Here is a 14,299-nt window from a genome sequence, read left to right as displayed (position 1 = left end):
TGGTTCAGTTTGTATCTCATGCCACAATCGCTCTATTAACTTTCTGCAAATTATTCATAATTTTATGCATCTTTCATGTCCCTTAACTGTCTCTTTTTTTTAACTGAAGGAAATTAATTTCTTTTTAGTATCTTTCTCCATAAAGAAACCATTATATACTTCTTATCATTCTTGCTCTTGTTTTTTCTTTTTTTTTTTTCCTCCCTGATTCCTATTATACTGTTTGTTGGAGTGACTAGAACTGCACACAATAGGCAAGGTGTGTACACCATAGCTCCTTAGGGCATATTGAGGTTTCACATTTATATGTCTATTTCTTCCCCCCCCAAAAAAATCTCTTTTTGAATAATGCTGAGCACTGGGTTGGATTTCTTTTCACAGAACTGTGAACAAAGATAACACTCCTCTAACAGAGAGACATTTATATAACCTCTTTGTAGCTAATTCCCTGGTGCCAGTAAGGTAATGCTATGGCATAAGCTTACTGTCTGACTGTAGTTGTTAAAAGAAAATCCTTCATCTCTCTCTCCACTTATTTTCAAGATACTCAAATGAACTTGTTCTGGTTTTGGCTGAGATGCAGCTACTTTTCTCTGTAGAGCCTTGTATGTTGTTGTGTTTTGCATTTTTGATGAAAATGATGTAGTAAGCAAGAAGCTGTGTGGTCCTTAGCTGCCCAACAGAGTTAAACCACAACAAAACAGTAAGTTCCTTAAGGCTTCCAACCAAGTGACTTTCTTTCTTAAAGAAAAAAAAAATAAATAGCCAGTGGTTGGTTTGAATAGTGGTCGAATAGGAGTGTATGTACAGGCTTAGGCATCATTGCGTAAGTTATATTTTCTTTTTAAAGCAAGGAGAACATTATGAAGACAAGGTGCCATAACCAAAGTCACAGTTAAACAATAAAAACAAACACCAAACACAAAAACACTAAACGCTAGCAGTAGTCTCTTGCTCTATAGTAAGGAAGAATATGGAAGCTAAGAATGCGGAGGAGAAAAAGTATAAATAATAAAGTTTGGGATATATTGTCACAAATCATGAAAACATTGCAGAGAGAATGGCAGATACATGTAATTACACAGAGAGAAAGCTGAAACAGAGGTAATATTATGGACATAAGAAGGAGAATGCAAGCCTTGAGATCAACCACATGTAAAATAAGTTTAGAGAAACAATAGGGTGTTGAAAAATAATGACAGCACATTAAGAGGTGAAATGATGGATAAAAGACAGAAATAAGGTTGTGGTCACTGAGATAAAGGATTACAGGAACATCAAAGGAGTTGGAGTGCAAATTTTAAGTGCTGAAAGTTGGTCAAAACTGAGTCTTGATAATTTGATGAAATCAATTCCAGTTAAAAACATATGTCAAATGCCAGATTACATGAATCAAGAAAAAACTGAACAGTAACAGCAACAGAGGTAGTATTCAGGTACAACCTGTTCAACAGACTTCCTTACACTGATGACAAGAACTGAACGGAATTTGGACAGCATTATTTAAACAACAAAAAAAAAAGGGGGGGGGGGGGGGAGAGAGACAGAGCAAGGCAAATTATTATTATTCTACTTTGGCATCTTATCCTAGATACAATAAAGACTGCATTTCTTCCCTGTCTATATCTCATCCAAAAGCATTATTCTTGCTCCCATATCAAGACAAAGGTTTAAATTCCATATTTCTTTTGTGGACATAAAAGGGCAGTGAACTTTAGTTTAAATTTCTTAGTTGAAACTTGTAACTTAAGCAAACCTCTGATCAACTTCTTAAGCAATGTTTCCCCCAAAGAGTTATAGGAATATTTTACTTCAAATATATATATATATGGAAAGAGAAAAGGTTTTCATATTTTCATTTCCAAAAGTCTGCACACAGATCACATCTTTATAGTTGCATATGCATGCAAAAACATTATGTGAACATATGTACATAACAGATTTGTATATTAATTTACCCTATTTACATATAACTGGCAAACATCTTAAAGTTTTACAGAAATAGTCTTCTTAACTGACTAGACTATCACGTGAAAGCCACTCGCAGAACATATTTTCCATCCTTACCAGTTCATTAACCAGAATGACAGTGCAGTAACGTTTTTCCAGATTAAAGGGAAGAAAGTGAATCTCTAAGCCTGCAGAACTTCTCGCTGTCAAGAATAGTTTTTCCATTGGACTGAAGAACTCATGCAGGAGGCTGGACTGGTCAGCTGTTAAAATAAGTTTTAATGGTTGCTTAGATACAACAGCACCAGTTGCAAAATACTGCATCTGCCTGAATTTAAATATATAAGGATACTGTAGTAATCAGTATTTAATGTACTCTGAAGTTACACTTGTGTAAATATGCTGCAATATTGCATGCTGTATTATTTGCATTCATTTTGCTAATTAATTGTGTTCTCATTCCATGCACTGAAGCAAAACCAGGGAAATCAGACTGTTCTATCAAAAAAACTAACAAACAAACAAACTCTTTAAAGATGTACAGCCTGTAAGCAAATAACTCCTCTTGCCAGTAAGAAGAGTACAGTTTAATGCTATTTAAATGAACCGTCTTGCCCCAGTGGCAGAAACTACATTTTATATTATATCCTGAAATCCTCTGGAATAGACAAAAACTAGGTTCTGGAAAGCTTACTTTCTTAGTATTGCTTTCAGAAAGAAAAAAAAAAAAATGCTGATAAAGTGTTTTCTTCCTAAGATACGAGGAATCTTATGGGTGAATCTGTGAGTCACACTACTTTCTTAGTGAGTGTTTTTTCTCTCCGAAGCATATTCTGGTAATGCAGAGTACTTCAGAGCCTGACTTTCATTCTGCCTTGGCTGCCTAACCTTCCAGAAAGATCATCAGACTGAAAACTAGTAGAGAAAACTAGGAGTTTTCAGTCCTAAAAGTGCAGGCAACCAAAAGTGAAGATCACAGAACAGCTAAGGTTACAAAGGACCTCTGGAGGCAATCTGGTCCAACCCACCCTGGCTCAAGCACGGCTACATGAGAAAATTATGCAAAACTCTGGCTAATTAAATGTCAGTGAATCAGCACCTCCCTCCCAAAATCCAAGAACCACACCAATGAAAGCCATAACCTCTACCCTCCCACCCTTGACTACCTTTTCTTTCCATAGTCCAGTTTGTTTTCCAAATAACAATAAGAATTTCCCAAAATTCGCATTTCAACAAACAGCTAAGTTGCACGTGAAACTGATATTTCCAAAGCTTACATAAACAATAACAAAAACCAAACCATCAAACAAACAGTCACCAACAGAACCCAAAGCCCATTTTTACCTTTTCATATGGTAAATTTTTGACTATGTAAGGTAACAGTTCCTAAACTTGTCACCTGTTCAAGTATTCCTCATTCAAAGTACGTCAAACTGTGGTACAGACTGAATTAGTCTTGTGAGAGCCCTCCCTCCTCACCTGTTCTCTGGACTGTGCAAAATTAAAACAATCACCAAAGTACATTTATTAAATAATTTAAGATTTTTTTTGGCAGTTCTGTTCTTTATTATGGTTGCTTCAAGAAAAAATACAAAAATATTTTCTGATTCCTACCACTCTCCAATTAGGACTCCTCTTGACCCTTAACAATAATATTGTCTCAGAAGAAAACATATGTGGAAGACTCTTAGTTGGGTTTTGTTTGCTACGCTACAGGGAGAAGTATCAAGAAGTATACTCAAAAGAGAAGTGCACTTCCACAAGAAGCAAAAACATAGTTTTGGTACACCACTTCATTAGTTAAGGTACATACTTTTGATTTTTATGAACTTTGTATTAGTTGGTTGTTAATCACATCTCAGAAAACAATATGAGAAATCAATATAAATTGAAGAGCTCAGTGATTCATATTGCAAATCTCTTTTCCACATGGCCTCATGGAAAGCAAACAATATATCCCAAGAGGAAAACATTAATTTCATAAGGCAAAATTTTGCTCAAGTAGACTTCTGACAGTCTCAGAAAAGGCTGCAGCTCCAGATTCGTATGTTTTTACAGAACTTTTGACTGACATTTCATAGGAAACAAAAGCAAGAATTGCACTCTTTATGAGTATTTTTGAAAATAACTCAGGTATGCTGAAAAGACTCCACAACAAACTGCCATGAAGTCAATACATGGGCCATTAAAAAAATAAATATTTATTTGTTAGTCACACTTTAGTCCTATACAGTGCAGCTTTAGAAATCATTTCAATTAATAAAATAAAAAATACCAGATGATACACGGCTATAAATAATAAGTTCTGAGCGTATTTTAGATGTCAAAACTGCTTATGCAGATGCTCTGATTGCTACTGTAGTGACATAAGGTGTGTTGTATAGAGGTACTTACAGCAATTAAAGTTGTTCTCTTCATTTGGCTCATTAGGCAGTGCACTGTTTTTACAATTTATTACATTATTTTCAGAACTAGAACAAAAAAAAAGAAAGCAATATAGTAAATTTGGAGATTTCTATTATTTCTCTTAACAGATAGCTTCTTTTCCCCTTTTAGACATAAATACTGGAAAAGCAAATGTTTCAAACAAAAGCAACAAACATTTTGGAACCATCTACTTATCAACAATGTCAGGTACCACCTCTTTCACTTAAGTTAGTAGTCATATTTACAGCAGAGCTAGAATGTGCTTCTTTCAGTTAAGTTGTATAACATCCCTGCAGTAATCTATAAACAAAACTCCATGTTAAAAAATACAATTAGAATTTGTCAATCAAAAACATTCCTGACCAATAATATTTTTTGGTGAATTCAGTCCCAGTTCTTCTCTTTACCATTTCAGTATTCTATTGCAGTAGGTAAAGAATTGTTCCCCAGTACATCCTCAGGTGACAAAGCCTTGCATTCCTCTGACATTTGACTTCAAAACAGATTTGCAATGTTTCATGTAAAAGCTACTCTAGAAATACATCTAAAAATCCTATTTATTTAATGGCAGAGACCATTAGCTTTAAAAGTATCTCATAATTTCTACTTGGATCATAGAATGGCAATGACTTTAATCCTACTACACTTTAGCAGGAAAAAAATAATCTCTAAATAAATTAGAAAAGTTTACCACTAAATGCAACTTTCTAATTTAAGTATTTGAAATTAATATTTCTAGTCTCCAAGATGCACTATGTTGTTTCAAAACATACATTTTGATAGAGTCTCAGAGACACTTAAATAATTTCACTGCTCCCAAACTGCATCAGTAGTACACAAAACATTTAAAACTTTTAACCCATCATTTTTTCTTAGAGGAAACAGGGCACAATTATTTAAGAAAAAATGCAACATAGACAGTGGAACATTTGCATATTTCATGGAAAAAAAAAAGTTAATTTAGTTCACATGCAAGATTCTTTTCTACAAGGTTATAGCCCTGAAAAAAGGGGATGAGAAAGCCTGGGAACAGCCTGTCCCTCCACACCTCTTTGACACCAAGGCTACAGGAATGGTCTATATACACTAACAGTGCAATTAACCATACAACAGAATGCAATCAAGGATTTGTCTGAGAAAGGAATGAAGAGGATGAACCTTAACCTAAACACCTTACTCAGTTCACAACAATGTTGTTTTTCAAGTGTACTTGAAAAGAACACATATACTTGGGAAAAAAAAAAAAAAAACTTATAACAAAATTTTTGCTTATTCTCATCCCCCCATCTTACCATCTTATTTCCTTGATATTACTTTATATTTTATTTCTATCCTTCTTCACAAACAATTTCTACCAGTGTTGACAGGAGTTGAGACTGTGCATTTACATTTATGGATGGACAGTTTTATTTAATTTACAACAAGCACAGGTAAGAATCCATAGATGCAGAAAAGAAATACTGTAATGCATCTAAAAGAAATTACTGCACGTAGCTTGTTCAGTTCTAGACTCAGGTTTAATATTATTCACACATAAAAGTCATTTTCCCCAGCAGTAAAATTTGATGAATCAGCTTATACCAAACAATTATCATGTACAGCATTTGGTAGCTATTGGGTCTCTCTTAAAATAAATTGTTAATCTTGCTGGGCTAAGAAAAAAATCACAACCTTAAATAAATGGACTTGTAAAATTCTCAGAATATGTTACCCTAGGGATTCATTTTAATGCCTATACTTAAAAGTCATTTTTCAGAAAGGGAAATGATCTCTGAAGTATGTGAGTATAACATACTATCTACTCTTTACTAACAAATAATAATTTATCTCACACAAAAATACAAAAAAAAATACACATTTTATACAAAACATCATCTCCTTCAATGCTTTGTCTTTGAATCAGAAAGCCCAGTTATGATTTCAGTAACAGAGATGACAGCAGAAGAATCACTGTAAAAATAATGAATTGTTCAAAAGCTGTTTAAAAAGAAAAGATAAAAAGAATATTACATGGAAATCCATTGTACATTGATGCCATACACAGTACAGCATAAGTTTTCACTGGGGTGAACCATACTTTGAATAAATCTCATTTTCTGAGGTGAATGGCAGAGAAATTCATTGCACTGATTTGAAGGTCTGCCTCTGTAAAATTATTCTCACCCAAATGAACATAGTATCTGCAGATAAATAAATTGAAAGTGAATTTAAGCTGTATAGTGGCAAATGTGTACATTGTGTCTTGTCCTTCTGAAATAAAAATAAATTATATACCATGTAATAATAAAAATAATATAATTAAGATCAGGAAAGTATTGAAGGCATACCCTCAGTCTAGCTCAATACATTTCCTTTAAATACAGAGAGAAATGAGAAAGTTAGGCAGAACTTTAATGCTACCATAAAATAAGTCTACACAGACATTTTGCTATGGCATTAAGCCCACAGTACTGTCCTATGAGACCTTATGCACCAATCTTTTTACTCCATGTTAACACTGAATTTTACTGTACGAAAAATATTTCTGGTGAAGAAGACAAGACAAGCTTTGACATCAAGGTTATGCATGTGCTGTTCAGACACAACGGCAAAGGATCCATGAGATAATTATGGGACTAAGCACATTGTATCACACTATGGTTCAGGTCTCAGTCTGAAAACTCAGGTATCAGAAGTGATTCAGTTTAATGGGAAGAATGGTAACCAAGAAACTTCACATTTGTTTTGTTATTTTTTTGCAAATACAATTGGCCACTTCCAAATAAGAGTTTTTTTTTACTGTGCATTAAATAGACTAAAAGATCTACAAGAGTGTGTTACATGTGAGGGTTGGCTTAGGAGGGCGCCTCTCAACTGTTTGGTAACAAAGCCCAGTTGAGTCAGACAAAACGGCAGGTGTGAATACTTCCAACTCTTTCTAACAGTGGTTTAGTCTAATGTGTTCAAATTCGTACTAGAAATTACTTAAATACTTGGTCACCAGTAAGAAACAGTTCAGTAGCTATCATCTCTGAGTTGGCGGTTACCTCTTCCTGCATAGTACCACACAGAGACTGGGCTTGCCATGTTAGCAGGAATACCAAAAATCAAGTTGGGATCAAAAGCAAAAAACATCTCTGCAGTCTACGTTGGCCCACACAAGCCATTAACCACACTTTCCATCCAACAAATTCTTGCACAAGGAAAATTATTTTGCTTTCTGTATTACAGTTTGGAGTAGAATTTCTCAGATGGTCTTTTTAAGTTCCTTCCAGTTCCAGATTCTACATATTACTGATGTGAAAAGAAAACTAAGAAGTGTCAGCCACCACAGGGAAATCTCGAGTCTATACAGCAGCAACTTCATCAATAAACTTTAGAAGACAAAAGGAAGCAAACTGTTTATTAGAGAGAGAAAGGATACAACAGCTTACAAATGCACTGAAAATACTGAAACGTTTGAGCAGAAAACTCATATGTAAGATATTTGCCATTTTCCCACACTCTGTGGGTTAGTTTGTGATCTCAGAACAAAGACTAAGACAGGAAGCAAAACAAGAACTGCCCAAAAATGGTAGTATGGCTTACATTAGTATAGATCAGTTTCTAATATATCAAATATTAATCAGAATTGTGATGACTCCTAACTATATTTCTAAACCACATTTTCTTAAACAACAGAAATAACATCTCATAGTCTATATTAGACATGGACACAACAGACCCTTTTAGATCTTCAGTTTTGTTCATCAGATCAGTAAGTAAATACAAGTATTCTGTTCAGTGTAACTCTTCCCTTGAAGCACGAAACTGCTTACAACAAGAAGTATACAAATAAATAAATACATAAAATTCAAAATATTTGGAATTTATGGTATTATCCCTGGTTAAAATAAAAAGTAAGAAATGCTAAGAAGCTATATGCAATATTCTGTGGATACAACAGAAGGAAGGGATGCCACCTAAAGGGACCTGGACAAGCTTGAGAAGTGGGCCCACATGGACACAATGAGGTTCAACAAGTCCAAGTGCAAGGTGCTGCATCTCTCAGTCCCAGACATGAGGATATACTGAAAGAACTCCTTGAGAGCCACCCTGTGGAGAGAGACTTGGGAGATCTGCTGGATGAAAAGCTCGACATGAGCCAGTCGTGCACACTTGCAGCCCAGAAGGCCAACTGCGTCCTGGGCTGCATCAACAGAGGAGTGGCCAGCAGGGGAGGGAGGTGATTGTCCCCCTCTGCTCTGCCCTTGTGAGGCCCCACCTGGAGTGCTGCATCCAGGTCTGGGGCCCTCAGCACAAGAAAGATGCGGGGCTGTTAGAGCAGGACCAGAAAAGGGCCATTGAGATGATCAGAGGGCTGGAGCACCTCTCCTATGAAGAAATGCTGCGATAGCTGGGGCTGTTCAGCCTGAAGAAGAGAAAGCTCCAGGAAGACCTCTTTGCGGCCTTTCAGTACTTAAATGGGGCTTATAAGATGGAGAACAGCTTTTTACATAGGGAGAAAGAGATAGGACAAGAGGAAACTGTTTTAAACTAAAAGAGGAGAGATTTAGATTAGATGTTAGGAGAAAATTCTTTCCTCCTAGAGTGGTGAGGCTTGCCAGAGAAGTTGTGGATGCCCCATCCCTAGAAGTGTTCAAAGCCATGTTGGATGGAGCCCTGGGCAACCTGATCTAATGAGTAGGCTCACTTGAAACTTCAAGATGTTAGGATTGAAGCATGCAAATGATATAAATTATGTGGACACAATTACTTAAAATGTAAGCACTGATGTTATGATAAGGTTACACTGAGAGAGCACTTAGACCAACAGGCCCCCATTTTGCAGAAGGCATTTTCTGCATTTTATCAAAAGAATAAAAAATGATTGCAGGTACAATCTTCATATTGGTTGGTAATATATTGCAAAAATAGTAATTTTTAGCACAAATTTCAGAAGTTTGTTATGTTCCATTCAAGAAACAATCGTTCTTAAAAGGAGCATGTAAATGGATTTTATAGATAAAAGAAACATCAAATCAAATGTTAGCAGATACTGGAGATCAATACAAATGCAAATAAATACTGGAGCTTTCTAAAGACTTAAGACTTAATTTACTTGTAAAATCTGTAACCTCTGTAACACTGAGGTTAATTGCTAAATGTTCAATTATTGTAGCACAGCTGGTAAATGTAGCTTGGTTGTGAGTGCACAGAGCACACAAGACACAAACAAGGGACAGAACAGCATCAAAAGCATCCACCTCTGGTATCTATGTAATAATGTTTTGGTAGCTACAGTATTCTTCCTTGATAGTGTTTTGGAGCTGCAGTATTCTTCACATTCAATGTGAGAGGGCTGCTGGTGGTGTATTTTAAAAGTCAGTTTCTGCTTCTTTTGTTGAGAATGAATCTGATTGGTTACATATTGGTTATCTTTCCAGTAAGCTGACTTCTGCTGGTGGTGGTTTCATTTTGTTTTATTTTTAATCTACTATACTATTCCAACTGACGTTTATGAATGTTGATCTATGAATAAATAATTATAAAATATAGTTGAAGTGATGGAAGGCTAGAGAAACAGATCTCTGTAACTAAATTACCAAATATGAGAATGCAGAATCTAAAAAGACTTAGAATTAAAACTTTTAGTCCTTGGCTGAAAAATAGAGTTATTAAAAGGACGATTATTAAAATAGTGCAATTCGTAATGTCTGGCAAGTTCCAAAAATAGTATTAGATATTTGTGGTCATCCTTTCTCCATGCTGAACCATTTCAAAAGAGTGCCATAAAGAGTGCCAAACCTGTTCTGGATTGTCTCTTTCTCCTTTAACCTTGACTATGAACAGTTCTAATCTACATCTCTCCTCTGCAATGCCCCGAAAGATTTCTGCCTGTTCATCTAAACAGCTTGGTATTTATCTCACTGTCTAACAATTAAAGATAGTGAAGACAGAAATACCTCCTTTTGGACTGTAAGTTGTCTTAAGCATAGAACCTTCTTTATGATACACTTCTCCTTGACTCTCACTCCAAATTACTCTCTGTTTTTCAGTCTTTGCCATTTTATTACCTTTACCACACTTACTTTGAACTCTCCTTCACCTTCCACATTGCCTATGCTAGAAAATCTGTCCCTAGTCTGTTTAAGCAATAAAGTCTAGACACAAAATTATATTAACTTATATCAATATTTCTGCACTAATATCCCCTCATTCTCATTTGCATCTCCAGGGGCCTACTTAACCTGTAACATTTTAGACTTCAGCACAATTAGAATTCTCTAGACTGCCTATTTATAATTAAAAACGTGATCTCACTGTTACACCTTCAAATACACCTAGAGTCTTCATTCTGAGATTCAGAACTATTTCTTTTCTTTTTCAGGTCCTGGTGAACTGGAGTCTTACTGATATTTTCTGTCAACACTTCAGTCACCTAAGTCACCATGATTGCCCCTATCCCAGCATCAATATTTCACCTTTCAATTCTACTTTGTATAACACTTCTTCCACTTAGCATACTACTATCATTTTTACCTTTTACACTATACTTGTCTTTTCTCCACTGTTTGAATAAATTATCTGTAAGGTATTTCAAAAATGTTACACAGTCCTACTATATTTCCCTGTTTCTTAGCCTGTACTTCTTTACAACTGGTATGCACACAGCTATACACAAATATGTAATACTAATGAAACTGTACAACTCATTATAGTATAATTAGCAATTGCCATTTAAAACTTACCTGAATGTTTGCTCTTGCTTTACTTGCCTGGCTTGACATATATGTTCTGGCTGAGTTAAGCAACTTGTGGATTCCAGCAAAATGACCCTGGAATATGGCAAGTACACTTAAACACTACGTTTTACTAGCAGAATGAGGAGAAAATCTAGCTTTTTTCAAAAATTAAAAAAAAGCAAAATTTCACAAACAAAAACAATGTGCTTTTCAAGACAAATGATATCCATATTTTAAATTGGAAAAACTATTCTAAAGTATAATTTATGGTATGTTCTATACTAATTTAAATGAGTGAAAATAATTTCATTTACATTTGAACAGAGAGACCTAAAGTGTTTTTGTTGTTGTTGTTTTGTTTTGTTGTTTTTTTTTAAGTAATGTGGGAATCTATTAAGATACAGGAAGATACAGAAAATTGTCATTTCCCTAATTAAACACAAACAAATGCTTCACTTTCATTTTTCCTAGAAGATTATGATCTTGTTTCCTTTTGTGTACATTACATTGTGCACACATTATTTCCATTCTAGGTAATGGATAATCCACTCATCTACTGCTAGTCATTATTGAAGAACTAGGTTTTAGTATCATTATAGAATTTCTGTTACATGGCACCAGCCATTGAATTCACTCATCTGAAACCAGACTTCTGCATTTTCTCTGTACTCACAAAGGACGGTAAGAACAGAAGGAAAATGACAGAGTGCATAGTAAAAATACAGAAGCCAGTGTCAGCTAGCATAGCCCCAGCTGTGGATCTGAATTCAAACTCTCCAACAGAGTCACAATAATTTATATCAGTGTTAGCTGATGTTCTGCCCAAGATTTTAATCTGCCATTAAAAAATAATAATACTGATGGTTAGTGACTGTAGTGTTTCATAGTACAGAAATACTTTTTCTATTCTTGGGTAAAAAGTAGCTGCTTCGCAATTTAATGGATTATTTTACATGTATTCAACTAATTGTCTTAATGAAATACAAGCTTTCAGTAATCTTTAAAATACCTAACTATACATAAGTATTAAAAGCTCTGAACTGAAAAAAAAAAAAAGGGGGACATTATTTAGCTGATGAAGCAAGTAACACCTAACAAATAGCAGAATACTAGTTCTGGTTTAGGATGCATAACTTACAGCTTTTGGAAATATATGGCATTTGCTATATATTTGACACAAGAACAAAGAGACTTTTTAATTTTTCTTTTTCTTAAATAGTACTACATTATACATCAGGTTTTAAGATTTTTGTCCCTCTTTTCTGTAGAATGGCTACTTCCTTGGTATCACAAGTGCATTTCCTAGTTTTATTTGCAAATAAGCAATACTCACCCTCATGGAACACTAGATATTTTTAAAAACTTTAGCAAAATGATTCAAAGAATCTTTATTCGTAGATTACAGGTTCAAATATGGTCCAAATTGATAATTACTTCACATAGTTGTCATGTAGCTGTTGAATGCTACATATAAAATCAAACTATTTAATCACCTTAATCTATTCTTTCTGAGAGCTACTGAAATGATAGAACTGATTACAGAAAGCCTGAATGACCACCTCAGTGACTGAAAAAAAAAAAGACAGAAACTAAACAAATTCATCTGATTCACACACAGGAGGCTTATGCCAGTGCACATTGTTGGAGCAATGAAAATAATTCTCTTTACAGCTGCCTATATCAAACCTATTCTGTGGATGAAAGAGAAATTTCATTCACAGCCTATGGAACATATTAAATAAAACATATTAAATAGATCAATAACACAAGTTAAAATGTTATGGAAAATGTACTTGTAAATAATCGAACTATATGAACCCATATGTAGCTTTCCAGATTAAAAACAAAATATGGAGTCACATCACATAAACTGAGATTCCAAATGGGTATTCTATGCCTTCTGTATTAACAAAAACATTTATAATTCTGTAGTTGTTACATCTATGATGAATACAAATGAAAAATTAGATTAACTGATAGTGATGCAAGCCTCAAGGCAAAAGCACATTTTTTCTTTTGCATGCTTAATAATTTAAACAGCAGGATAAAGGAGATTGGGGGAAAAAAATAACAAACTATTAATTAACATGGCATGTTTCTCTCTGGAATTCTGCTGGACCTCAGCCAAACACAAAAATAAAAGTAAGGTTCATGAACTCCATTTGATTAAAGCTCTAGCTTTATTGCTTACACTGAGACGGATTTCAATTAAGACTTATTTATCTTCTTTATTCATTATGATAGCTTCCACTTCACAGTGCTTGTAACAATTTGGGTAATGTAAATCCCTATCATTTAACCTCAAGGTTTTACATTTTTAAGCAGAAAATGAAAATTATGGAAAAAGAGTAGATAAAACAGCATAATCAGTATAGTCTTTATAGCATTGTCTACCTGAATATGCCATCAGTTCTGAAGGGATTAGTAACATTTAGGACAATTTTCTTCAGCTCATAACATGGGGATTTGCATTTTAATATATCCTAAAAGAGAACAAAAAATTATATAAATATAAAAAAATTGCAAAACCATGTGCATTGGAAATACTACAAGGAAAATATTACACAAAAGTATTTGTCTACTGATGACTACAGAATTCACATAATTAAAATGCTAATGTTTGTTGCCAGTAGAGTTAAAGCCTATTTCATTTTAAACATGTTAAACTTCATCACCTTGTAAATACTCTTCAAAATGAAAGCACAGAGACAGGAACCAAACTATCTGCTTGACATGTTCTCCTTTTTTTCTCCTGTCCCAACCTTCCTCTCTAACATCAATGTCTACTGCTATGGTATAAAAACTGCCATTGGAAAAAAAAAAAAAAAAAAAAAGAGAGACTCACATAAACTCCAACTAGTTCAGGAGAGGTTCCATCCAGATTTGCTCAAAGAATGTCTGATAACAAATGCTGGAAAGCATGCCTGTCTCTGCTCTCACTATTTCTGGGGTGTATCTTAAATCTAAAGACCATTTAAATTAAAAAGCACAAATAAACCTAGCAACATCTAACAGAAGTTGGCTATCCACCTACATCTGACAAGTGAAATGTCAGATGAAGACATTTAGGCTCTTAAACTGAAGAGGTATATCACCATCTCTGCAATAGAATTTCCAAAAGTATTCATATGCTGAAAGAAGTCCAGATTTATTTTCAGGGCAATCAGTTCCAAAAGTTTTAATTTGTTCTGTATCTATGTGAGATTTACATCCTTAGG

At 34.5% G+C, this 14,299-nt stretch overlaps 1 protein-coding gene across 10 annotated transcripts in view; it reads right to left on the bottom strand.

Moving 5' to 3' along the window:
* CFAP47 (cilia and flagella associated protein 47) overlaps positions 1-14,299 on the bottom strand; it is a 302,084-nt gene that overhangs the window by 184,532 nt on the left and 103,253 nt on the right. For 9 of the 10 annotated variants that reach the window (XR_014579256.1, XM_083823100.1, XM_083823104.1 and 6 more), the window contains 4 exons: positions 13,476-13,564; positions 11,088-11,174; positions 4,345-4,421; positions 2,068-2,213 (listed from right to left, as the gene is read on the bottom strand). Coding sequence is in view for 9 of the 10 variants with exons in the window: in XM_083823100.1 (XP_083679226.1) it covers positions 2,068-2,213; positions 4,345-4,421; positions 11,088-11,174; positions 13,476-13,564 (399 nt within the window). In the remaining variant the exon portion in view is untranslated. The remainder of the gene's footprint in view (positions 1-2,067; positions 2,214-4,344; positions 4,422-11,087; positions 11,175-13,475; positions 13,565-14,299) is intronic. The other variant, XM_083823102.1, reaches the window with a different exon arrangement.

Source organism: Anser anser (assembly GCF_964211835.1).
Source record: "Anser anser genome assembly, chromosome: 1".
Lineage (NCBI taxonomy): Eukaryota > Metazoa > Chordata > Aves > Anseriformes > Anatidae > Anser > Anser anser.
The sequence above is the reverse complement of the archived record's forward strand: the minus strand, read 5'-3'. Positions and strand labels throughout refer to the sequence as shown.